General features: G+C 36.4%; 1 protein-coding gene across 4 annotated transcripts in view; it reads right to left on the bottom strand.

The window, feature by feature from the left end:
• Window positions 1-25752, bottom strand: part of Fnbp1l (formin binding protein 1 like) — a 101545-nt gene extending 75793 nt beyond the window's left edge. For all 4 annotated transcript variants that reach the window (XR_780537.3, XM_010625772.1, XM_033758234.1 and 1 more), the window contains exons 1-2: window positions 25689-25752; window positions 290-405 (exon numbers count right to left, since the gene is read on the bottom strand). Coding sequence is in view for 3 of the 4 variants with exons in the window: in XM_010625772.1 (XP_010624074.1) it covers window positions 290-405; window positions 25689-25730 (158 nt within the window). In the remaining variant the exon portion in view is untranslated. The remainder of the gene's footprint in view (window positions 1-289; window positions 406-25688) is intronic.
• Between the last annotated feature and the right edge of the window lie 742 nt (window positions 25753-26494).

Raw genomic sequence — 26494 nt, 5'->3', positions numbered from 1 at the left:
GGATCTTGTACCTTTACATGACAGGTCTTGGTTCTCATTTTTCCCCTTTGTCCCTGCCCCTAATGTTCTGATTTTTAAAAACATCTTTCTGCAAGGAAAGCTACTCACCATCTCACTAGCCAATACTCCTTGTGGTACTAGGCAAAGATGTGATTAAATCAATCATTAATACAAATCAGTTATACTTTTCAATTTCAGTCTGATGAAAAATACAGAACTATGGAATATATCTAACATTAAACTGTTTAAACATGTTATTTCTATGAAGTGAATAATAAATTTGGCTTACCTCAATTGCTTCGCATAGTTCTGTTCAATTTCTATTCTCTCTTTAACAAATTTGGCATATCTTTCCAAGAAGTCAATTCCCCATTGTGTGTGCTTGTCTAAGCTGTCGAACTGATCCTGGAAAAGAAAAGTAAAAAGGCATTATAACAGCCTGAAATTTTATCCACAAATATTTGAACCAGCTTCTGATATTTGTACAGAGAAGCAATAGAGTATAAAACGAAAAACCTGGTCCCCAACCACATCACCTTTCAACACCTACAAATAGGTTCCTAAGCTAAAGGCATGCCACTTTATGCCAGACAGAATGCCCTCACCCACATGGTTTCAACACTCTATCCTGGTCTTAAGTCTTATTCCTTAATTAAGTCTAATTAACTCTTATTCCTCCTCAGAGATTCAGTTCAGGCATAGTACCCTCCAAAAACTGATCCCAAAATCTGAAATTGAGGTTAATGGGTTTTCTAAGACCTGAAGGCTCCCTAAAGTTACAGTACTGTACTATTTTATTCAGTTGTTGTCAAGGGCAGAAACATATTAGTCACCTCTGAACTCCCAATGCCCAAACACCATGCTTGACACCATTGTAGGCAGCTAATGAAGAACTGTTTAGGTGAACAAAATCAAATATGATTGGACTCAAATTCTGAGATCTGTCATTTACCTCAAGTTTGACCCTGGCCAGGTTTATCAAGACTTTTTCCATCTTAAAGTGAGAGTCAAATCACTAACCTCATAGGACTGTGGTGATGTTATTAAAAGTGTTCTACAATGTAGTAAGCACATTAACATACAACACAGCTTCCAATATAATGGTCCTGCAAGGCTTTTAAATTCTTCAAAAACAATCCTTTTTCCCTGTTGCCAGAGAAATTATCATTTCCCTTTAAGAACAGTCTCCAAATTGACTTAATAACTTGGTGCTCTCTCCCACTCACATAAACAAGTCTTAACAATGCTGAGAAAATGTTTAAATATCATCCTTGCCTGTATTTCCAAGTTACTGTTAAATAACCCAGGGTTTAATCACATTGGTATTTACAAATGCAAAAAAATCTCCCTTCCGTGTTATCTTTTTCCATACTAAATCATTATAAAATTCTACTACTAAAATCCAATTCTATCTTAATAGCAAATATAAGTCCTCAGTTTATCATGGGTTGGTATCACTATCTTCTTCTAAGCAATTTTCTGATTATCATTTGACTTCCAAAATATACTTGAATACAGCAAGAAAATGTATTAAGCAATAAACATAGTCCATATAATATGTACCTTTATAAAGTAGAATTCTCTTCAAATTGAAAAGCTCGAAAAAACAATTCCATAAAGAAAACTGAAGCATAAACTATATTCCCTCATTTTTCCAAAGTGCTTCAAAAACCTTCTCACTATTCTCTTCATCAAATTTTATGTAATACTTCAAAACACTGTAAATGTTTTTAATTATAAGCCTTTCAACAAAAAAACTGAACAAATACCTCTATCATATGTATATTTATTCATAATTTAAATGTTATAGTAATATGAAGGTATATAATTTTGAAATCCACAAAAATGGACATTTACAAGAAATTAAATAAAAATTAACTTTTAACAGTTTGGGTTTTTGTTTGTTCTTTACTTATTTAACAAGTAAAAACCTTTAAGCTATATAACTTTTGTTGTTTCCCAAAGGTCTTGTTATGTAGCCTAGGCTGGCCTAGACCCTGTGATCCTCCTTGTCTCAGCCTCAAGAGTGCTGAAACTGATTATAAGCATATACCACCATGGTAAGCTTAGGTTAAGATTTGAACTCAGGACTTTCGCAGTGAGCTACATTCCTAGCCTTTTTGGTTGTTTTTTAAAACAGGATCATATGAAGTTACCCAGGCTGAGCTCATACTTGCAATCTTCCTGCCTGAGCCTCCCAGTGCTTGGATTATATGAATGCACCACCACTCCCCATTGTAACAGCATTTTTAACAGGCTCAGTGAATCAAAACTGGTTTGTTATTTTCAAAATCTTGGTTTAAACTGTTAAATAAAAATTGTGGGAGGCCATGTGGCACTAGGCTCCAACAGGAAAAACCAAAATGGAGTCACTCATACTAAATGTCACATTATCAAAGTGACACTTTAAAACAAACAAGTTTTTCCTGAAAACTAGAAATTCTTACTGACTTGAGTTGCTAATAATGAGGAAGTCTCCTCAGCCTTAACCCTTACAAAACAGGAACATGAAGTCAACCAATCAGTATTTTTTTATACTTATTTCCTTGTTCCCATCTTATAAAACCACTGCTGTGTTATTGCCCAGAGAGTACTCTCCTCCTATCATGTAGAAAAGAGGCTGCCTTGACTCACAAATCACAAGGTCAATTCAATATACTTTTATAAATAAATCTGTTATAATTTTATCTTTTGACACAATGGCAATGTAGTCTGCAGGTCTAGGTTCGAAACTGTGATGTTTAGTTTTTAGTGGATGTCACCGTTAAGGAAACAAGATACATCATAAAAACAAAGATCTCAATGAAACAAATTCACAGTTAATCACACTTTGTAATTAATTTTTAAAATTTATTCTTCAACACATTCACCAATATGCAAATTTTATGTTAAAATTTGGTTAATTTCACCAAAATCCGTTTTTACAAACTAACATGAAAATATTGCACATTACTTTTTTTTTAACAAATTGGTTTAAACTCCCCACCAGAACTATGATGGCTAATTTTATTACATGTCAATTTGGCTGAGCCACAGTGCCTGATATTTCTGTTTTTGTTTGTTTTTTTACCGATATTGGGCTTGAACCCAGGGCCTTTGAAATGAAGTACATCCCTAACCTTTTTTTAAAAAAAAAAAGGCTTGGCTATGCTAAATTACTTAGTCTGGATTCAATCTTTCAATCTTCATGCCTCAGCCTCTCAGAGTGCTGTTACTGCAAGCAAGAATGACCACGCCCAGCTTGTATGAGGTTTTTTCTTTTTAAAATGAGATTAACATTTAAATAGGCAAATTTTGATGAAAGTAGATTATCCTCCAAGATGTGGGTGTCTCTCATTCAATCAATTGAAGGGTCCACAATCACCTGAACCAATTCATTCAATGAAATCTAAGGGTATAGTTGTCATTTGTGCCTCACTACTAGTTTTCTCACTGGTTTGTGTGATAGGCTGGTGCTGGAATCAAGGAAAGTGAAGCAGGGCTCTAGAGCTAAGTATCATCATCAGCCAGGGGTGGTGGCCACACCCCTGTTAATCCCAGCACTCCAGAGGCTGAGGCAGGATGATCACTGTGAGTTCGAGACCAGGCTGGGCTACATAGTGAATTCCAGGTCAGTCTCAACTACACAGTGAGACCGTCTCAAAAAAAGTACCATCATCAAGACTCCTAGTGACAAGAAATGGGAGAAGGTGATGGAGGAAAAGCCTATAAGGATCTGTTCAGGAAATCAAACAACTAGAGCAACTCATGCAAAATGGAAAGGAATACCACACACTTTGAGAAGCAGCAAAGGCCACCAACCTGAGAAAATAACAGACCAGAACAGACTCACCGACTTGCCCTAATTTTCAATAGGCCGAGCTCAACAGGCTGATGATGGGATGGTTTGAGATGGGTGGAGATGAAGATGATATGGAACTGTTCATGGAGATGAAACAAATTAGAAGAAAACTTGAAGAACTGCCCACACATTGTTATGGGGGAATGATCTATTCACTTTATCACCATTGTTAGGGAATTGATCATGTTAAAGTATTTTGTGACGCCGCCATCACAGGCTGCATTTTCCTGGTGCTTCTTGGCTCTTAAAATGACCAAATGCTCTTATCTTTAGCTTCCCTCCCGCCAAGGCCACAGCGGTCCAGAAAAGTTAAACCTGTTTCTGCAGGACTGAACCATAAAAGGCAACCTGGCCTGTGATAGGTTAAAAGTAGCCCACTCCTCATAAATAAGTAATAACCCAGCCCAAAACCAATAAAAAGACCTTCCTTTCTTTGTTCTCTTCTTCTTCCCTCTCTCTGCTCACTCTTCTTCTTCTTCCTTCTCTCTCTCTTTCTGCTCTCTCTCTACTCCCAATCCTTGAATAAAATCTCCAGTCAGACCTCTCAGTGTGTGTGGCCGAGTTGTTGAGCATCACTGTTCCCTTTCAACTATGATGAATTTTGCCTTATATCCTGACTTTTACTATTTCCCATGATATTAATAGTGTAGTTCTCAATATTTTCCTTTTCTATGCAATTTGCTGATATGCCTTTACTTACAAACGCTGTGAACTTTATGTTATACCCGTGTGTCAAGTGGGTCTTGTTGCCAGGTTCTGTTTAGATTTTTCCCTTTGTAACCAGTCTTTTTCTGTGAGCAGCAGAACTTTACTTATTTCCATGGAAAAGGTAAAGCTAATAAAGCAACTGAAAACAATAAAACAAAAAACCCTCTCTACAAAAATGTAAATACAAAACAAGGGTTAAAAAGACTTAAGAGGGCCTTGGCTCAGTGGTGCCACAGGCCTGCCTCCCAAGACCGTACCAAAAAAATAAATAAATAAACTTAGGAGAAGGCCAACATTCTTTGTGCTAGGTCCCCAAAGACAAAAAATAAATAAATAACTGATTCCCTTAGGCTAAAATTCTACATCCACCAACCCAAAACTAAGTTGTTTATTTGACCTCCTGAGAAATTAGGAGAGAGAAAACAGCCAAATTCCCAACCAAGCAAATTCTAACAGACATAAGGAAGATTCTCTTTAACTTTTACATGGCAAGTTTGAAACAATCATTCCAATTTTTGTTTCCCTTGGTAATTCCACCTATGAAACCAACTTCCTCTGCTCAGTTCATCAAAATGTTCATTCTATTTTATGGAATGAAGTGCTGCCTAATTATAGAATGATAAATAAGGCCAATTATAATCTTTAAATTTTTAATTCTGTCTTTTGATACAAGCAACAAATCTGAGTGTTTTAAATGTGGAGATATAACAGTTGCAAGTGACAGGTCATTTTCATCAACAAAATTATATAATGGTAGACCCATTTTCAAACACTCATCATGAAAATGTTTTTTCTACAGTTCAAGTTTCTTTAGAAAAGCAGCTATTCAGCAGAAATTAATTCAATGGAGACTAAGAGAATGATACAAAAAAAAAATCAATAAAGCAAAGTTGGTTCTTCAAAAGATTAAACAAAGCTGACAAACCCTTAGCCAACCTTATCCAAAAAATGAAAGAAAAGGCCCAAATCTATGCAACTAGGAAGGAAAACTACAAAGAGTGAAACTACAAACAGACCCAGCAGAAATCCAGAGGATCAATACCTACTTTGAGACCTATACACCAATAAGATGGAAAGCACAAAAGAAATTTCTAGACTTCTAGATACATTTGAATTACCAGTTGAACAAAGAAGACCTAAAAATTCTAAACAAGCCAGGATCAGTCAATGACACTGAAATGTAATTTAAAACTTACCAACATAGAAAAGCCTGGGTCCTGATGGCTTTACTGCTAAATTCTCCAAGACATTTAGAGAACTACTGACACCACTGTTTGAACCCTTCAATGAAACTGAAAGAGAAGCAATACTCCCAAATTCATTCCTTGAAGTAAGCATCACCTTGATCTCAAAAACAGAGAAAGACCCGATGGAGAAAGAAAACTATTAGCCAATCTCCCCAGTGAACAGAAATGAAAAAAATAAGATACAGGCAAACAAAATCTAGATAATCAAGAAGATTATATGTTAGATTTCCCTTGCCTTAAGATGGCTGCCACATGGAGTAGCAGCCTCCATGTTAAAATATGGCTTCTCCCAACAAAGGACTGGCTTCTTCCCATCATTCATGACTCTTCTCCCACCAAAAGAGTAACCTGATACTGGCTACCTCCCTAGCAGCTAGTGATGTCACAAGCCCCTCCTAGTGATGTCATTATGCTTCTCCAATCTCTTAATACTACCTCACTCAACTCCACCCTAGCTCAGGTTAACCCCACCCCACTCCTAAAAAAGAAACTCCCTGTTCTGACATGTTGCTTTGAGAGACAGCCCAGCAGATCCTCCCCATTATAGAGGCTATTATGGTCCTGGTCTGGTTCTGGTTTTCAGCTCTTTTTACCTAACGTTATACACCCTGAACAAGTAGGATTCATCTCAGGGATGCAGGGATGGTTCAACACCTGCAAATCAATAAATGTAATACAATATATTATTAGGGCCAAGGACAAAAACTGCATGATCATCTCAATAGATGCAAAAAAACCATTCCACAAAATACAGAACCAATTCATAATAAAAACCTTACAGAAAGTTTGAATAGATTGTCTTTATCTCAACCTGATAAAAGCCATTTATGAAAAACCAACAGCCAACATCATAATAAATGGTCAAAAACTGATTTTCTTCATGCTAAAATCAGGAACAAGACAAGGATGTCCACTATCACCACTTCTGTTCAATATAGTTCTGATATATTCTGATATATTTTGTTCAATATAATTCAGTATAGCCACAGCAATTAGATAAGAGTAAGAAATAAAAGGAATAAAGATAGGAAATGAAGTTAAATTGTCATTATTTGCAGATTACATGATACACTATATAAAAGACATCAAGAACTCCAACAAATGTCTTCTAGACTTATCCAAATTCAGTAAAGGAGGTGGATACAAGGTCAACACACAAAAATCAATAGTCTTCCAACACACGAACTAGAGAAACAACTCCTTTCACAATAGCATCCCCCAAAAATGAAATACCTAGGAATCAATCTAATGAAAGAAATCAAAGACCTCGACTCTGAAAACTACAGCACTCTGAAAAAAGAGATCGAAGAGGATATCAGAAAATGGGAAGACATCCCTTGCTCCTGGGTAGGAAGAACTAATGTAGAGAAAACAGCCATACTTCCAAAACTGCTATATAAATTCAATGCAATCCCAACTGAAATTCCAGCAGCATATTTCACAGAACTAGAGAAAACAATCCATAAATTCACCTGGAAGAAGAGACCTAGAAGAGCAAAAGCAATTCTAGGCAACAAAGACAAAGTAGAGGGTATAACAACACCAACTTGAAACTATAGTACAAAGCTACTGTGATAAAAACAGCATTGTGCTGGCAAAGAAACAGACCTGAAAAAAATTGGGGGGGGGGTACTGGGGAATCAAATTCGTGCCCTTCTGCTTGCAAGGCAGGCAGCAGAACCACTGAGCAAAATTCCCAGCCCCAGACCTGAAAATTAATGGAACATTTCTAATCTGAAGAAGCAGAAACAACTCCAGACACTCAGCCACCTCGTGTTCGACAAAGGAGCCAAATACCCTCACTGGAGGAAGATAGCCTCTTTAATAAACGGTACTGGAAAAATTGGGTTTCACCTTGCCAAAGATTAAAACCAGACCTATATTTCTCACCAACCACTAAACTAAAATAGAAATAGATCAAAGATCTAGATATAAAAACATAAACACTAAACCTGCTGAAAAAGAGGTTAGGTAGAACTCTTGAAGACAATGGCTTAAGAAAAGACTTCAAAAACAAAACCTCAGACACACGTGAACTTGCACAAAGAATGAACATCTGAGATATCATCTTATTAAAAAGTTTCTGCACAGCAAGAGAAATCATCAACAGAGTTAAGAGACAACACACAATGTGGGAAAAAAAATTTACTAGCTGTTCTTCAGACAAGTCTACTAACTATACGAAGAACTTTAAAAAATCAGACCTTCCAAATTTAAAGATCCAATCCAAAAAAGGACATTTGAAATGAACAGACATTTCTCAAAGCAGAAACAGCAAACATATGAAAAAATGGCCACCATGCCAGGCTAAAATGTGTGAATACCAAGTTTCTGAAATAAATTTGTACAATGCTTCATTCCAAGCCCGTTTTCTTTTACAACACATCATTTTTGGGTTACATTTCGTAATTAATTTTATTTATAAGCAATGGTCCCAGATTTTTGTTTTAATGAATATGGACACTCATGATATTTAAGTGATTTTCCCATAGCTGGCTGATAACCAAAACAATGAGATTATACTACTTCTTAAAGTCACTGCCAGTTTTATAACTGCCCAAATGTGTAACCATTATGAATAATGAGGTACTTTTTCACAAAAAGGGAAATACAAGATTATAAAAAGTCTGTTGGTTATAGGAAACAATCTCAAAGTTAAAAATTCCCCAATTTAAGTACACATTCAATGTTTAAACTTTGTCTGCAACATTCCTAATAAGAGGTCATTCAGACTTTAGTAATCATTCCCTCTAAGATCAAAACAAGCAGCATGAAAAAAGACAGCTGGAAAAGGAGGGATTCATTTTGACAACCACAGTATAAAGTCATAAAGTCCATAAAATACAAGAATCAAACCATGAAGTCTTAAATCTTCAAAGGGAACACCCTCCCGTCTCCATGTAATTTCAAGCCTCAGACACTATTCCCCACTCTTGAGCCTGCAAATACTTTGAGCTGTGAAAAGTTGGGGAAAGGACAAAGACAAACTAAAGAAGTTAAAATAAGCAGCTATTTCTTTAAAAATTTATTGATTACAAACACTTAAATCATCAAAACAATCAATTTATCATTACTTCTCTATATTACCTTTAGCAATGTTCTAATTCCAGATTACTAAATGAATCCAACTTAACCTCAATTATTCTCTCACTTCCTACACCAACATTCATTTTTACCATAGCTTCTGTGAAATGAATCAATCAATGGTGTGCCCTAAATTAAATCTTATCTCATAGTTAAGAAAGTTCTTATTTTCTGTTTCCTTCAGGCATTCCTACAGTTTTGTTTTTTGTTTTTGTTTTGGTACCGGGGATTGAACTCAGTACCTTGCAGTTGCAAGGCAAGCATGGTGCCACTGAGCTAAATCCCTGGCCAAAATTTTGTTTGTCGTCTGATTTTGCGCCCAAGGGCACAACCACTCTACCACTGAGCTACATCTCCAGTCCTAAGCGCTCCTTCTTAATTTTGAAAAATGCTCAAGTTATTTTACTTTATTTACTTGGGAATACAAGGAAAATATTCTAAATCAAGGGTGGTATCAGCACCAACTTAAATGGCCACACTATGCAGCATGATGCGAATTATATGTTGCTCTAGCATTGTATCATATTGTAATGTATGTAATATTAACAATTTTGTACTTTTATCTATATATCTCTAATGTAACTTAATTTAAAACTATGTATCAGAAAATGTTACAAGTTTTTTTTTTAGAAATCACTAATGTTTAATCCTCCTAATTTCATTAATACAGCCCTGCATCCAAATGAAGTTCCAATAAAGTACTCTTGGTAAGTACCAACAGACACCACCGTTTAAAGACTTCCTTCACTAAAAGGCAGAATAAGGACTTTGCTGTCCTACTTTCAGCTCACTCTATGGCTCTGATTTTCTGCCAGTTTCTCCAGCCCTTCTGAATACCAAACTACTACTAAAACATTTTTAAAGATCTAACACAACTGACTTTTCTCCCTTTTTAACTCAAATGGACTACAAAAACTTTTAAGACTCAAGAAGCTCTAAGAAACTAATTAATTCAGGGTCAATCAGCAACATCTATACCCAAAGTAAATTGAAGAATATTGTACAGTTCTTTTAAAATCAACTTAATCAATTTCATTGGTTTTAATTTTTTTAAAAATAGATTAAATGGGGTGTATCTGAAAAGCTTGCCTATTTGTTGTTGTTATTATTATTTGTTTTGTTTTGGGTTTGTGGGGGTTGGTATCAGCGATTGAACTCAGAACCTTGTGCTTGTGAGGCAGGTGCGGTGCCACTAAGCTAAATTCCCAGGCCCAATTCACCTATTTTTTAACTTAATATTTTATCTAAATTTTAAAGTAGGCTCATAGTGACTTCAAACTTTATCCAAACGATCCCTACCACAATTTTTAAGGATACTTTTTTAACTTTCTAAGACCTTCACTCCCTTCTTCCTCAGCAACTCACTCCTGTGGTCATCTCCACTGTCATTAGCAGTAACTGCACAATGCCTCTCCCACCCCCACTCCAATACAATGATTCAAGAAACTCATTCTCAGGTGGCTTCCACGCTGCAGCTGCTGTGATTAATGCTGCCACATCTGTGCACATACATGTACATCTTTTTTAAAGTGTAAATGTAGGATTCACATGGCAATTCTATACTTTTTTTTGAGAAATAACGAGTTTACAGCAGCTGTATTATTTTATATTCCCACCACAGTGTACATAGGTTCCACTTGCACAATTTGACAGTACTTTTTATTTTCTGTTGTTTCGCTAATAGCCATGATAAGTGATACCTCATGGTGGTTTCTGAGTTGCATTTCCCTAATAATTACTGATACTGAACATATTTTCAAGTGCTTATTGGCCACATGTCCATTTCCTAAATGGACTAAGATATTCTAAGTATGTTGTTTTTGTTTATATATTCTGGACAGTAACATCAAGCATAGGAATAGCAAATACATTCTCCCATTCTGTGGATTCACTGTGTTCACAGTATCCCTTGATATACAAAAGTTTTTAAAATTTAATAAAATCCAATTTGTTTCATTTTTGTCATGCTTCTGGTGTTTTATCAAAAAAAAAATATCACAGCCAAATCGATCATAACATTTTTCCTCTATGTTTTCTCTTCTAAGGAATTTTTAAATTTTCATTCTTATATTTAAGTCTTTTGCTCACTATTCATTTTGAGTAAATTTCTGTATATGATTTTAAGGTAAGAGACTAAGTGCATGCAGAGATCCAATTTTTTAGCCAGGCTGTGGGGCTCACACCTGTAACCCCAGCACTTGGGAGGCTGAGGCAGAAGAACTACAGGGAGTTCAAGGCCTGCTTGAGCTACCATACTGAGTTCAAGGCCATTCGGGGTACACACCAGCCCTGTCTCAAAAAGAAAGTATGCCACTAATTTTCCCATCTGAAATTTTCAGTGCTGAATAGACTACCCTTTTCTCCCACTGAACAGTCTTGGCACACTTGTCAAAATCATTTGATTATATATACAAAGGTTTGTTCTGGGCTATCTTATGCCATTTTATGCCAATACCACACTCAAGTTTTGAAATCACAAAGTGTGAACTCTCCAATTTTCTTCTTTGTCTTACAAGATTCATTTGTCTAGTCTCCTTGAGAATCCAGATAATTTTAGGATGGATTTTTCTATTTCTGCAATAAACATCATTGAGATTCTGCTGGGAATTACACTGAAGCTATAAATCATTTTAGATATAATTAACTTCTAAAGTCTTCCAGTCCTACGACATGACTGTCTTCCAATTTATTTGTGCCTTTAACTCCTTCAATATTCTTTTGAAGTTTTCAGTGTAAAACTGTTTGACTTCCTTGGTTAAGCTTGGCCCAAAATATTTTTATGCCATTATAAATACACTGTTTTCTTACTTTCTCTTGTAGATTGTTCATGTTAATGTACAAAATTGCAACTGACTTTTGTGCATTTTTGTTTGAACCCTTCAAGCATGCTGAGTTAACTTATTCTAAAAGTTCTTTAGGAAATATTTAAAATTTCCTACATATAAGATCATGACATACGTGACAAATAATTTTACTTCTTTCTGTCCAAAGCGTGCCTGTTTTTGTTTTTGTTTTCTTAGCCAAAACTGCTCTGTAACTCCCAACATTATGTCAAATACAAGTGATAAAAGTGGCTTTCTTTGTCTTATTCCTATTGTTAAAGGAAAAATTTGTTTTTACCACTCAATGTAATGATAGCTATGGGGGAAAAAGAATTCAACTCAATCTTAGGACATTGTTGTAATTTGGGTCTAGATCCCCCCCCCAAAGCCTCATGAGGTCACAGATGGGTGAATCTAGAATGTGTGATGCTAGGATTAAGGATGTGTGATACTAAACCACCATATGAGCATTGATTGGTTTGGTACCGCCCTCATCCCAGTGGTCTGAATAAGATAAAAGGAACAGAAAGACACTGGTAAGGCTTCTTGTTGCTTTTGCTTTCTTCCATGAACTGTTTGTTGCCCCTCTGTCATGTTCCACTCTGCCTTGGAGCCAGCTGATTATGGACTGAAACCTCTATAAACTATAAGCTAAATAGATCTTTCCGCCTTTAACTTGGAGTGTCAAATATTTTGTCTTAGCAACAAAAGAAAAGTAACTAGAACAAATACAGATACCTAAAAGCTAGAGGGAAAAGAAAACAACCAGGAAGGGAGAACTACATGAACAAAAAGAGAAAACAGAAAATAAATTAATTTTTCATTACTGATTTTTAAATCAGCCCAGATGAAACAAAAACATAATTAAGTCCACACTTCTCATTGCCAAAAAGTAACAGAGGTAACTACCCAAAAATAGATTATTTTCTAAATTCTAACCTTATCAGCCAAATGGTTATGATACAAAGGATACAAAATCCTGTGTGTTCTACAGTTCTACTAAAACACTATTAACTAATGATAAAATTCTCTGGGATGTACAACATGACCTCTTCTGTTAGCAAATGCCCTTCCACATGCAATGTAACAACTTTTGAAACACTGGTCACCTTTTTAGACCAAAAATAAAATCCATTTTTTAAAATTCACTATGTATAAAACAGAAAGCAAGTGATGAAGTTCATGGATGAGTTAGAATTGACAATTTCTTTTTGGTAATGAGTAATGAACCCAAGGTCTTTGCACTGAGCTCAAATACCCCACCCCTATTGCTTACTTTATTTATCTGGGGTTTTGTCCTTTTTTATGGAAACAGTGTCTCACTGTGCAGTTCATGCTGGCCTTGAACTTGCAGGGACCCTCCTGCTTCAGCCTCCTGAGTACTGGGATAACAGGCATGTGCCACCACTCCCGGCTCTAATACCTTTGTTGAGATGGTAAGTCACTAAATTGCCAAAATGGAGCTGGAACTCGCCATTCTCCTGCCTCAGCCTTCCAGAGTACTGTAGATACACATGTGCACTTCTAGGCCAGGTTCTTTTTTTTTTCTTTTTAAGGCTACAAATTTCTAGAGAACAAATTACATATAAGGTTTTGTATAATTTTCAGAAAGGTAACAAAATGTTTAAACTCTTATCCTGCACACTCCTAAATGAATTCACTAAAGGTCTCTGTTCTCTGAATACTCAAAACTAAAGCAGAGTTTATTCATAGCAATTTTTTTCAATTCCACATTTTTCTTTTTTATTTACTCCATGTGTCAGTTTTCTGTCATGTGTCAAAATATCTGAGAAAATCAACATAAAAGGGAAAATATTTATGCTCAAAGAGTCACTGGTTTCAGTCCAGTCAGCTAGCTCCACTGGGGTTAGGTCTGTGGTGAAGCAGAAACGTTATGGTAGAAGCTGCTTGCCTCACACAGATGGTTCAGGACAGGTTCGGGAACAAACTATACCCTTCACAGTTGTGCCCCCAGTAAATAACACCCTCCAACTAGGCTCGACCTTTCAAAGTTTCCACCACCTTCTAGCTGTGCCACCAGTCGGGAACTAAGTCTTCAACACAAGAGCCTTTAGAAGACACTGCAAATCTAATAGGTAACACTGCAAAATACGCCAACATGCCAAATATTATATACAATGAGTATGTACAGTTTCTATTACAAAAGTATTTACTTCATTTAATACTAACACCAATTTAAATACCAGCATTTATTTAGGCAATTACTTCATTTAATATTAAAATGCTAATTTTAATGTTAGTTCTTTGTTTTGATAATTCTCAGTAACACTTTAAACAAATCTATAAAACTAAAACATAATATACGCTTATATAGAAATAAAATATATTACAAAATGGCAAGCACAAACAAAATTTTTGGTCAGATTTGTATATTTTAACCTCATAAATATATGGGTTTTTATGTCTTCTAACACACTCAACACATAAGCGTTTTATTTATCAAAAAATGAAATTACATTTTTTCTCTGTAGAATCCCTGTAGCCTTAGTGATTAATTTGTTCCAAAATAAATTTACATATTATCAAAACATATCTGTTGTGTGAAACTATCTTTTTCTGATTCTGTTTAACTTCCAACAATACCACAGCATCTACACTGATGATTCACCTTCTCACTTGGTCCTCTCATTTTGCAGTTCTTTGTATTGACTTTCCTTTCTGTTTCATATCATGCTTTATTATCCAACCCTACTATGATTCTTGGAGTCAATTCTAGGGAAAGCTAGGATTACAGTTTAGGATTAACTATTGTAAATCTAGTTTTCTATGTGCTATACTCTTCAGCCCTTGCTCAGATGCTGTAGCTATCTGCTTTTATGTAGTCCTTGCTACCTAGCACCCTTCAACCACTTTCTGCCACTGGTTCCTCTGCTATTATTACACAAATTAGCAATACAGTACAGCAACCTTTTATTCAAGGGCATACATTCAAAAGATCTCCAGTGAATGCCTGAAACACTGAATAGTGCCAAACCCTATATACACTCTCATATATACATAACATACATAAACATAATACACACACACACACACACACACACACACACACACACACTCATACAGAATCCACCAAAAAATGTATACACACTTCAGGAAAAGAAAAATAGTACAAAGTTTTTTCAACAGATGGGGTTATCCTCAAATGGGGGACCCTAAAAGATGTCATATATCACAGAAAACGCACTACACTGCTGGCCCTTAAGAGTAAAAATTGAAAATGCATGTGCAGCAATCTCAATGACCAAGGTTACCCTATCAGCAGTATGCCAAATGCTGGACCAGTGGATGATACATTATCTCTGTCCTGGCAGAAGAGAGAACAATGGCACAAGATTTCATATTCAGCATGGCATATACCTTGAAATTTCTGAACTATTTCTAAAATTTCTCATTTACTATTTTTAAACCACAGATAACTGAAACCACGGATAACAAAAGATGGTTGTAACACTCCCCTGGAGTGGACATTTTAACCCTGAGACCAGAGAATATAGTTACCAAAAAGGAGAATCAAGAGCAGAACTCTAGCCTTCATGTACATGTTTTCATAGTTTTAACATGAACAGTAATAACTAGAACAGTACTAACCATCCCTTTGTGTATTCCCTCTGATTTCTTGGCTTTTTTTTTTTTTTTTTTAAGAGGGAAGGGGGTTTATTTGGCTTATAGTTCATAGAGATTTCAGTCCATAATCGGTTGAATTGGAGGCTGGAATGGCAAGCAAGCATCGCGGAAAAGAAAACACGGCACACACAAGGCAGCAAGGGTAACCAGAGAGTTATCAGCATCTACTGCCCCCTTTATCTTATTCAGACTACCAGGATTTGGGCGGTGCCAAACTAATCACTCACATATAATGGTTTAGTAATCACATGCCCTTAACCCCAGCAACACACATTCCAGATTAAATTGCCTCTGGAAAAAAAAGGCCCACCTCACTGGCACGAGGCTTTTGGCAGACATCTAAACACAAACCATAACATTCTGCCCCTAGCCCCTTTATGCAAAATAGCATACAGTCCATCTCTAAGAGTTGCCAAATTCCTAATAGTTTCAGCATTGCTGAAAAGTCCAAGTCAAAAGTCTCCTCTGAGATTTAAAGCAAACTCTTAGCTGCAAGCCCATGTACAATTGAAGAGAAAGTCAAATACTTCCAACACTTAATGGCATTCCAAAAGATACAAATAGGAGGATATAAAGGGATGAGACCAAATTAAATCCAAAATCCAGTAGGGCAAACATTAAGTCCCACAGTTCCACTTCAGCATCTGAGACAATCAGTGGCAAGTTGTGATTTCCAAATGGGTTCGATGGCTTTGCCCCTGTGGCACTGAGGCTTGTTGTAGCTCTCATGGCTTCTCTCTTGGGCTGGCTCTACTCCCTCCTTGTAGTTTTCCTCAAATGATTCAGCTCCTGGCTTCTCTAACTGTCTGGGATCTCCACTGCACCTTTGCCTTCACACTCACAGATTCACACACTGCCCTCTCAGGAGCACAATGCCTTGTCTCCCAGGCCTTCTGAAATTTGGGTGGAAGCCTCTCTGATCCCACAACTCTTTCATTCTGTATGCACCTAAAATCAGCACCACATGAATACCTGAAAGAAAACGAGCTGAAACAGGAGCATCCAAGGCAAGGCTTTATAGGGGGGAAAGAGCTGCCAGGCTGCCTCAAACAATGGAGAGAGGCTGGGCACAATGGCGCACGCCTGTAATCCCAGCACTCGAGAGGCTGAGGCAGGAGGATCGCTGTGAGTTCGAGACCAGCCAGGGCTACCTAAGTGAGTTCCAGGTCAGCCTCAACTACATAGTGAGACCCTGTCTCAAAAAACAAAAACAACAACAACAAAAAACCACTGGTGAGAGAGCTTCTTGGCTTTCTTGCCTAACGGACTCATTTTTCTTTTTACTTTAGATTTCCTTCCCCTTTTCCCTTTTTGAGACTCTCCATCTATTTCGTAAGTATAAAAGATGTATGAAATTTAATCAGAGACCTTTGTATCTAAGAAAAAATTCAAAGATCAGCTTATTTATGGATGTAGAAACTGCCTAGAGATTAAACTATTTGCCCAAGGCAATAAAGCTAAGTAATACAGCTAAATCAAAGATCCAGAAGTCTTAATTAGTTTTTCCTGTTTTGCTGCTTCAAATCAGTTCACTTAGCTTAAGTAAACAGTCTTACACTGTACTTATTATTTAAAAAGCAAACGGCTTCCTGGGTTTACTCTAATCTGAAGGAAACTTAGTTGTTGGTATATTCATGGGAATAAATCCAAAGAGTGACCTCACACTATTCTTATCACATAATTAAAGGTTACTAATTTAGTTCTATCTACATATGCTTTATTATATTTAAAAGAAGCAGAGCTGATGATGCAGACAAAATTTTATGGCTTAACTTCATAAGTAGAGTCGAAAAATCTTAATAGTTAGGATTAATGAATTAAAGTAAATTCTACATGATAAAAGTATTTATGTTAATCTAATCAGAAGACTCCATGCTCTAAAAGTGAGAAAAGACACAAATTTATGCATGAATTAGCTGTTTTTAAATCTTTTCGTGACTTATTGTGATGGCAATATTGGTGGGAAGCCTCAAGTAAATGAATTATCTTGCACATTAACACAGACGAGGCTGTTTTCATAATACCACTTAAATTTACATGGCCATGTTTGTCCTTTACATATATGATTCTATCTACTGCAATTCTTCCTTCCAAACTCAAAATCATTCTGTAACGTGGTATGATAGTTGCTTTTAGGTTTCATTTCAGTACACTATTATTACGCAGTCTACTTGAAGTGAATATATAATGTCAAGAGTGTTTTGTTGTGTTGTTTTTTTGTTTTGGAGTCAGGGTCTTACTGTAGTTTAAACTGGCCTGGAGCTTACAGCAATCCTCCTGCTGGGATTATAGTCATATACCAACATGCCTGGTTTAAATTTCAAGGTTTTAAAGAACCATCCTTTTAAAATCCTAAAACAGCACCAGAGTGATACTTTACATGAAGAAGTACATACAAGTATTGTATCTATGAATTAAGTTTAAGGGAAATTCTTGGAATTCTTACCTAGACCTTTATTGTCTATAGCAAAATGGCTGTCACTGGGAAAAGAATGGTTTTTATTTGCTAATATAAAACAAATCATATGTTCAGAGTAGCAATGAAAAGATACAGCAAGCAGGAGGAAAGTACATATGTGGAGGAAGTTTAACAACCAAGAAGAAATGAAAATAAAACCAAGTGTGGTGGTGCACACCTAAATCCAGCACTCTGGGAGGCAGAGGGAAGATTTGAAATTCTTGGCTAGCCTGGGCCACAGTGATATGCTGTCTCAACACCACCACCAAGAAAGAGAAGTAAAAATAAGACTAAAATAATGAAGACTGGGCTTCAGGTGTGCATTTACTAAAACATTCAGGCAACGGTATCCAACAAATGGCTCCTGAAAGTTCTAGCACAAACAGAAACACACAGAAATAACTGGGGCCTATCTAACTGCTTATAAAGAAATTTTAAGTTTTTTTCTACATATAGAAACAATAAGATTATTTGGATGTAAAGGAATATTTACAACAAAAGAGGGCAAATTTCAATGGTTTTGTTTTTGTTTTCATTTTTTTGCTCTGTGGTGCTAGTGATCAAACCCAAGGCCTACTACTGCATGCTAGGGAAGCATTCTACCACTGAGCTGCATGCCAGCCCAAGGGGATAGGTTTCAAGTGCTTATCCCTTGTGTGCTTCTTCCACTATAGGACTTACAGGATGATTTTTGTGGTAACATAAGAAAGACTAATCACATCATGCATCAGAAGAAATAATGGGGATTATGAATTATTTTCACCATTCTACCTGAACTATTGCTTGCTCTTACATTAATTAGAAGATCTGAAATACAACTGAATGAAGCTATATCTAAATCTTAGCAGGGTCCTAGGCCCTAAATATACTATACTTCTGTAATTCTTGGTAATAGTTAAACCTACTCAAACTTATTTGATTAAAACTAATGAAAGTATTCAGCCAGTCGTTGTGTGTGAGTATAGTCAGCTGTCTGTTTACCATTTTCCAAAATTACTTAAAATTGACTGATTTATGGAATAAAAGTATTAGTTATCAATAAAAATATGACCTGTTTACATTTTTTAAACATGTAGTGCCCACATTTGGCAGAGTTTAAATGTCCCTGCACCACAAACACTAACTCTCCAAGTTAAAAAGTGGTATGCATAGTTCCGAGGCTACTAGGGCAGAGGTGGCACATCTATGGCACACACACTACAGCAGACTGTTTCCATGACTGAAAGCCCTAAAAGGTTCACCATCACGAACCCAAAGTATAAAGCAGGAACAGTGACCAGCCAAGTAAAACTGGAAGAACTGGCCCGTGGGAAAACTGTCTATCTCTGTAAATGACCTTGCAGTTGAGTAACCCAAAGCAAGGGTATTCCTGGACTTTTAAGTTTCATGGCCCAATATAATGTCTCACTGGATTTTGAGCACTGACAAAAGATTGTCAATCTTGTGCTTGTTCTGACGTTTTTCTTTTAAAAATAAAACACACAAACTGCCAACTCCATTCACCATCATTTTATAAAAGAAACAATTTAACAAACTTACCCACCCTAAAGATATAATCTCAGAATAAGGCAGTCCTTTAATTGGTATCATTAGCTTATTTTAAAATTCACCATGTAAGGAGAAGAGTAAGATGCATCATGTACCAAGTCCCCACAATGAATGTCATCATTATGTACTATAAACATATACTAATAAAAATATGTAAAAAATAATTCACCGCAGAGTACTTATTTCTCTCAATGTATATAATACTTGTGTAACAACTACTGTGGGACCAGTGTTTGAGAATCAAGAGTTTTTCCCCACTGTCAAGCTGGGGATTTAGTTCAGTGGTTCTGCTGCCTGCCTTGCGAGCGCAAGGACCCGAGTTCAATCCCCGGTACCAAAAATAAAAAATAAAAGTACACTGTCAAAAATAAAGATTCTCAAACACTGACCTTTAGTAGATAAGAAGCACTAGTGAGCTTTAAAAGTAATAAATCCTAGTCTTCATCCCAGAACTACTCAATGAATCTCTGGGGTGAAGTGCCCAATTTTTGACGTACAGCTGGGTTTAGGGACAGTGATCCATACTGTGTCTAAGCTTAGATGTAATTAAAGCAGTCCTTGGTAGCAGTAATGTCCAGTCTAGTCTGTTGGGGCAATGAAAGTTCCAGACAGAAGGCAACTTAGTGAGGCCCTATCTCATAATAAAAATAAAAAGGGATAGGCATAACTCAATGATAAGAGTGCCTTTCTATTCAACCCCTAGTACTGACCCAAAAAAGATTCCAGATAGACTCTTCTACGGTTTGAGTAAAATGTGAGTGATGCCTAAAGGTTCATATGTCAAGGCTGAGTCCTTAGGGTGGTATTAGGAAGTAGTGGAAACTCTGGATCCTTAGGTCATTGGAAGCATGCCCTCAAAGGGGATTGTGGGAGCCGCCACAATCTCTCTGCTTCCTGGATGGAGATATGACCACTCACTTCCAAACATATTCATGTAAGTGCCATGTAGCTCTTGGGCTACTACTGTTCTTCATATACGTCACTCTTTGGTTAGAGTCCACCAGACAAACAAGATATCTGAATCCCAAGCACCACTCAACTTGATTTCCCAAAAGGATTTTGTGTGATTCATCTTCATGTTACTATAATCAAATATTGGAGGTCAGCCAACTTGAGGTGAAGAGAAGTTTTTTAGCTCACAGTTTTGGAGGTTTAAAGTCCAGACCCCACTGGTTTAGCCTCTGACTAGGGCAGTAGATAACAAGTATATTGGAGTAATAGAGATTTAAAGAGATATTTAGGTAGATGTATGCGAGACTTGAAGATAAACATACAAAAATCAGTCTACACAGCCTTTACTACCTACTTAAAAGTAATCAGTTTACAACAGGGTTCACAGCCCAGAACAATCTTGAACCCTCCCCACTAAGGGACATTTGGCAACATTTAGAGACAGTTTTGGCTATCACAGTGGGGAGAGCGACTGCTACTGCTATCTAGGGAATAAAGATTAGGGAGGTGCTAAACATCTCAAAATGCACCAAATACATTCTTCCCCTTCAACAAATAATTATGCAACCTAAGTATTACTAGTGCCAAGACTTAAAAATCCTACTCTACATTTATTCTAAAAAGATATATGGGTGTTTTATAAATCAGAAGCCCAAAAAGTATTTTGAAAAAACAGCAAACAAGAATGCTCCAAGGACTGATGTGAGTGGGGAGGGAAGGTAGAAAAAGCAGGGCTTGCACTTTATGATGTCTTATATGTCTAAGGGACACATAGATAATCAAGATAAGGCCGGGGCTGGGCCAGGGATTTAGCTCAGTGACTTTGCTGCTGCCTCACAAGTGCAAGGTCTGGAGTTTAATCCCCAGTACCAAAATAAGAAAAGGCCAAGAGTTTTAGGTTAGATTCAAAGGATAAAAAATAGGGTAATTAGGTTCTAGGTTAAGATGCCAGAAAGGAAATGACAGCAACCAAAATTAGGAATTGGAAATGAGAGGGGAATGTTGAGACCCATACAGAGGTAGATATTTGACCTCTAAGAATATTTTTGGTACAGTGAAATAGTATCTATAGAATTAATTTAACAATTTCAAAGTTGCAACATATCCAGAGATACTACTTAATGTTTCTCCCTCAAAATAAAAGCCGTATGAGGAAAGAATTTTTTTGGATTCCCAGGCACTGTTTAATGTACTAAGCAAAAGTAAACACTTCAAAGGATGTCTGATTAATTGTTGCTAGATAGAGTAAAACTAGTTATCTCTTTTGCTGATACTCTTAGAATAAGTCAATTAAAAGTCCCCATTTCTGACATAATATCCAGAGGCTATAGAAACTCCCCCACTTATGAACAAGTTCCCTTCAGAGAGAACATTCGTAAGTCATGTTCTTTTGCAATTTGACAAAGTGAGGCTTATACAGTGTACCTGGGAAACTTTGCAACTCCAATGTTTGTAATTACTGTAATCACTAGTCAGTGTCTAATAACTGCCTTGGAAGCATGCTCAACTCCCTTACCCTTCTCTCATTTTACTGCCCTGCTCACAAAATCCAAAATTTGGTTAAAACCACCTGTCTACCTCTTGTATTCCTGAATCTAGTAGCTGAATGCAGCTGGAGAAAACCTTGCACCAGTACTGACAGGTCTCTCTTTAAAAAAAACAAAACGTATTTCTCCTAACTTTGTGAGTGCCTCCAGGGAGGCCCTTTGATCCCATTACCTGCTCCCTGCTTGCTCACTGTATGCTTTCTAATGCGTATTTGCCATTTCTTCTTTGTCAGGAAACCTGCAATAAAACTTCTGCTAATTTCCTCACCTTCAGCTGATTTAGATTCTATTTTCACTAGGAAACTGAATCAATCTGTTGCTAATTGCCTCGCTGTTATGCTTTAGATTTGAAATGTCCCTTAAAGGATAGATATGGTTGTCAGTCTGTAACAGTAACCAAGAACTTTCAGAAGTGGGAACTGGTGGAAGGAAATGAGGTCACTGGAAGTATGACCTTGAAGGGGTTATGGAGACCTTGGCCCTTTTCTCTTTCACTTTCTTACTTTCTGCCCATCATGAGATGAGCACCATGAGATGAGCATTTCTGTTCCACCATGCTCCCCTGACAAGACACATTGCCTTGCCACAGACCCAAAAGTAACAAGTCAACCAACAATGCAAAGAAACCTCTGAAAGCATACGGCAAAACAAATCTTTACATCTCTCATTAAACTGATTTAATCTCAAGTATTTGTCACAGAAATGGAAGCTGTCTAATACACTCATCTTTCTCTTATTAAATAATAAACCTATAATCTGGATTCTTTTCAATTACATTGTTCAGTGCTCCTCAGATCAACTTCATTCCAATGCTGAATCTCTTGCCTTTTTTCTTACCCTAGTATACTTCTTTTGAAACTGTACCCTCTTGCATTATCATCTTCCCATTCCTTCTCATTTGTAAATAGCGTGCACATCATTCTAGCCATTTCTCTTTCTTTAGTAGCAAATTCTCCAATGAGTCATCTTTCTGTACAGTACTTGCTCCATTTATCATACCTTGCATTTGCTTTATTCTCACCACCAAATGCTTTAATGTGTACTTTCTACAAACAAGGATATTACAAATATGCAGCTATCAAAATCAGAAAATTAACATAGATACAGCTCTACCATCCAATTATCAGACACATTTAAATGCAGCAAAATGAGAGAAGGGTAAGGGAGTTGAAGATGCTTCCAAGGAAAATATCTTACATGGCAAAAGAATCAGGTTCATGATTTACTATTAGTGTCATGTCTCTCTAGCTTCCTTTGGTCTGAAATAGTTCCTCTGTCTTACCTTGTTTTTCATGGCCTTCAAGCTTTTGAAGGTTACAAAACAGTTACTTTATAGAATGACCACCAAATTCAGCTTGTCTACCGCTCCCACAGATCTAGATTATGTTCTAGGTCCAGAAAGTATGTGTCTTGTTACATCCAATCAAGAGATATATGAGTTCAATTTGTTGCATTACTGGTGATGCTAACTGATCACCTGATTAAGGGGTTAACTGCCAGCCTTCTCCAATGTAAAGTAACTATTTTTCCCTTCATGATTAATTTTGAGACTATGAAGTATCTTTTTCTTCACCAGACTTTCAATGTACTTATATTTATTAATATGGATTTATTCTATGGATTATCTTCCTATTTATTCTATGGATTTTCATTCATAATTATTTATTTAGATGTTTACATTGTCCTACATTTGGCCCTTTATGGTGTGTGTGTGTGTAATGTTGCCATCATTCTTTGGCTATTTATTTCCTCACTTTTTAGCAAAAGATTCATATTGTACTTTCTCTGCACTATTTTTTCCAAGAAATTCTGATTCCTTTTAAAGACTAAAGGTAATCAAAAGCCAGAGTCTGAATGCTAGGGTTACCCCTATTTCATAACCCTCTCAACATATCAGGAGGACAATGAAGACATGCATCTACCTCTTTATTTCTGGATGTATCTCTATGTATCAAAAGTCATGAGTTAACATCAGCATCTCCAATTCCAATCTAACAAGAACACCTTTTCAATATTTGTAATCTCTTTCTCCGATAGTAAAAAAGAAAGCTGGCTCCCTGTACTTTAATACAGTTACTCATTTGAACAATTCCCACTGTGTAACCAATCTCCCACTGCTGCTGCTCATACTCCCCACTCAGGTATCATCTCCTACTTCACCCTCTCCCATGGAGGCAATCCACTTTTCACGTAGGCACTAACTTACCACTCCAGCCACACTTGCCCTCCCCAAAACTGAGATTCTCATACTCTGCTCCAGACCATCACAGCTCCCAAATCTGTTAGAAGACTCAGTAATCTTGCTTAGCCTGGTCTCAATTTCTTGGAAGGTACAAGACAGGATAAATTCCTGCCATTCACTTTAGATTCTGCTATTTTCCAACAATCAATTCTTCATTTATCCCTAACCAATGAAAAAAAAAATTGGAGAAGCATGGTACTAAAGACCCAGGCTTTCACACTCAGCAACATCTTCAGTCTTTTATTATTATTTTTGTTTTTATTATTATGGAACAGGGTCTTGCTGAGTCCCTAAACTGTCCAAGATAGGCTTGAACTTGCAATTAATCCTTCTGCTTCGGCTTCCTAGAGTGCTGGGATCACAGACATGTGACACCATGCCCAGCTGGAAGTATTCTCAATTCACACAGTTTGCTTATTATTCTACAGCCACAATGAATGTCTCAAGTATTTTCAAAAATAAAATTCTTCCAGTAATTAAATATCAATTGTCTAGGGCCAGGGATTTAGCTCAGTGGTTCTGCCGCCTGCCTCTCAAGCACAAGGACCCGAGTTCAATCCCCGGTACTCCCCCAAAAATTCAATTGTCTAAGAATTACAGAACTGAACAACTGATAAAAGAAACAATATTTTCACAGGTTATCATTAGATCTTTTAACATTCTGGAACAAAAATGTTTTAATCATAAAATACATTAATGCAAGACATGGTGATAGTATAATATCTAAAATAGAAATATGGATATTTTTCTAATTATGTCAAATTATTTACTTTCTGCTCATCTTCCTTTATTGCCTTGGAAGGATATGAGTCTCAATTTTAGAGTGACTAGTCTTTTTCTTTTTAATTCACTTAGATTTATAGCATTTTTCTTCACTCTCATATCTAGGGAGCAATAATAGTTTTGTACTATAATTTGTATATAGTATATTTAAATATCTAATGAGACCTAGAAGAGGTTCAAGGCATCAAGTGCAACAAGAAGTTTGCAGAATGAACATAAAGAACCTAGTATTTTATAGATAAACATCTCTTCCTACTATGTACTTAAGATAAAAATCTTGGTTAATAATAATATAAAAAATCTAAATAGGTTTATATTTGCTTTGTGGTTTCTACATCAACAGATAATCCATCAATTGTTTCTTACAAATACTGTTACACTAAGACTTCATACTGTCATTTAAATATGACTCATTCACTCATTCATTTTCCATCTCATCTTATAGAATAATATGCTATAAACTTCACTGCATCTGCCATCACCTTGCTGCCATCTATAATTCCCTTCTCTGTAATACTGCAGTGGCCTCTTAACTCATCTCTTAATGTCCTTTCTAGTCATCCTCTAATTCACTTTTCACACTGTAGTAGCTTGATCTGTTCAAAACTCAGAAGTAATCACCCCAGGCAATACATTACAATTAAAAGCACTGATTCTGAATCCAAGCTTCTAGATTTTGCCATTTATTACCTTTGGCAAGCCACTTAACCCTTCTCAAGTTTCCTCATGTGTAAAATGGAGATGTCCATCTGTATATCTTAAATTATAAGAATTAAACGAATATAGCAAATGCACTATGAAAGATGGTCTACCTCATTATCTTCAAAAACATGTTTAGTTAGATGTGGCAGCATTCATCTGTAGTCCCAGCTTCTCAAGAGATTGAGGCAGGAGGATTGCTAGAGCACATGAGTTTAAGACCAGCCTGGCAACACTGTGAGACTCTATCTCAAAAACAAAGAAAAAGAAAAGAAATAAAGCAAACATCATATCTTGCATATGCTTTGCTTCAACTACAGTGGTGGAATGTTCTGATTTTTGTTTTATTTTTTTTATTTGAGAAATAGATGCACACCTTCCTGTGTGAGGAACGTGAACTCCCACTTCTGCCATCTCACACACATCTATTAGTTCCTAAACAATTTTCAGATCTCTATTAACACTTCTTCAAGAGACACCCTCCCTAAATTTATGAGTAAGTTAGTTTTTATGTTGCTATCATCATACAGAATTTTGTTCTTTCCCCTTGGGGTATATTTACTCCTTCTTCATTTCCCTATTTGATTGATAACTCTCTTTCTGCCATGCACATTTTTGCTTTCAATGCATTTTTGCGTAGCTGAACATTTAATCATCTATTGAGTAAAATGAATGAATAATTGCACCAGTGCCAGGCACTGTGTGGAGTGCTTTATATATAATCTCATTTCATCTCTCATAAAGGATAGGTATAATCACTCCTATTTTACAAATGTGAAAAGTAAGGCTCAGAGTTTACCAACTAGTAAACAACAGTGAGCTAGGTGGGTGATACAAAGAAGAACCAAAGCAGATCCTACACTTAGAGCTTATTAAGTGCTGAATAAACACTATAACTGAGCATAAAATCAGTCACATA

The sequence above is a fragment of the Fukomys damarensis genome, unplaced genomic scaffold (genome assembly GCF_012274545.1).
Source record: "Fukomys damarensis isolate Sample0158 unplaced genomic scaffold, DMR_v1.0_HiC HiC_scaffold_33, whole genome shotgun sequence".
Classification (NCBI taxonomy): Eukaryota; Metazoa; Chordata; class Mammalia; order Rodentia; family Bathyergidae; genus Fukomys; species Fukomys damarensis.
Note: the sequence above shows the minus strand (reverse complement) of the source record. Positions and strands in the feature narration are given on the sequence as shown.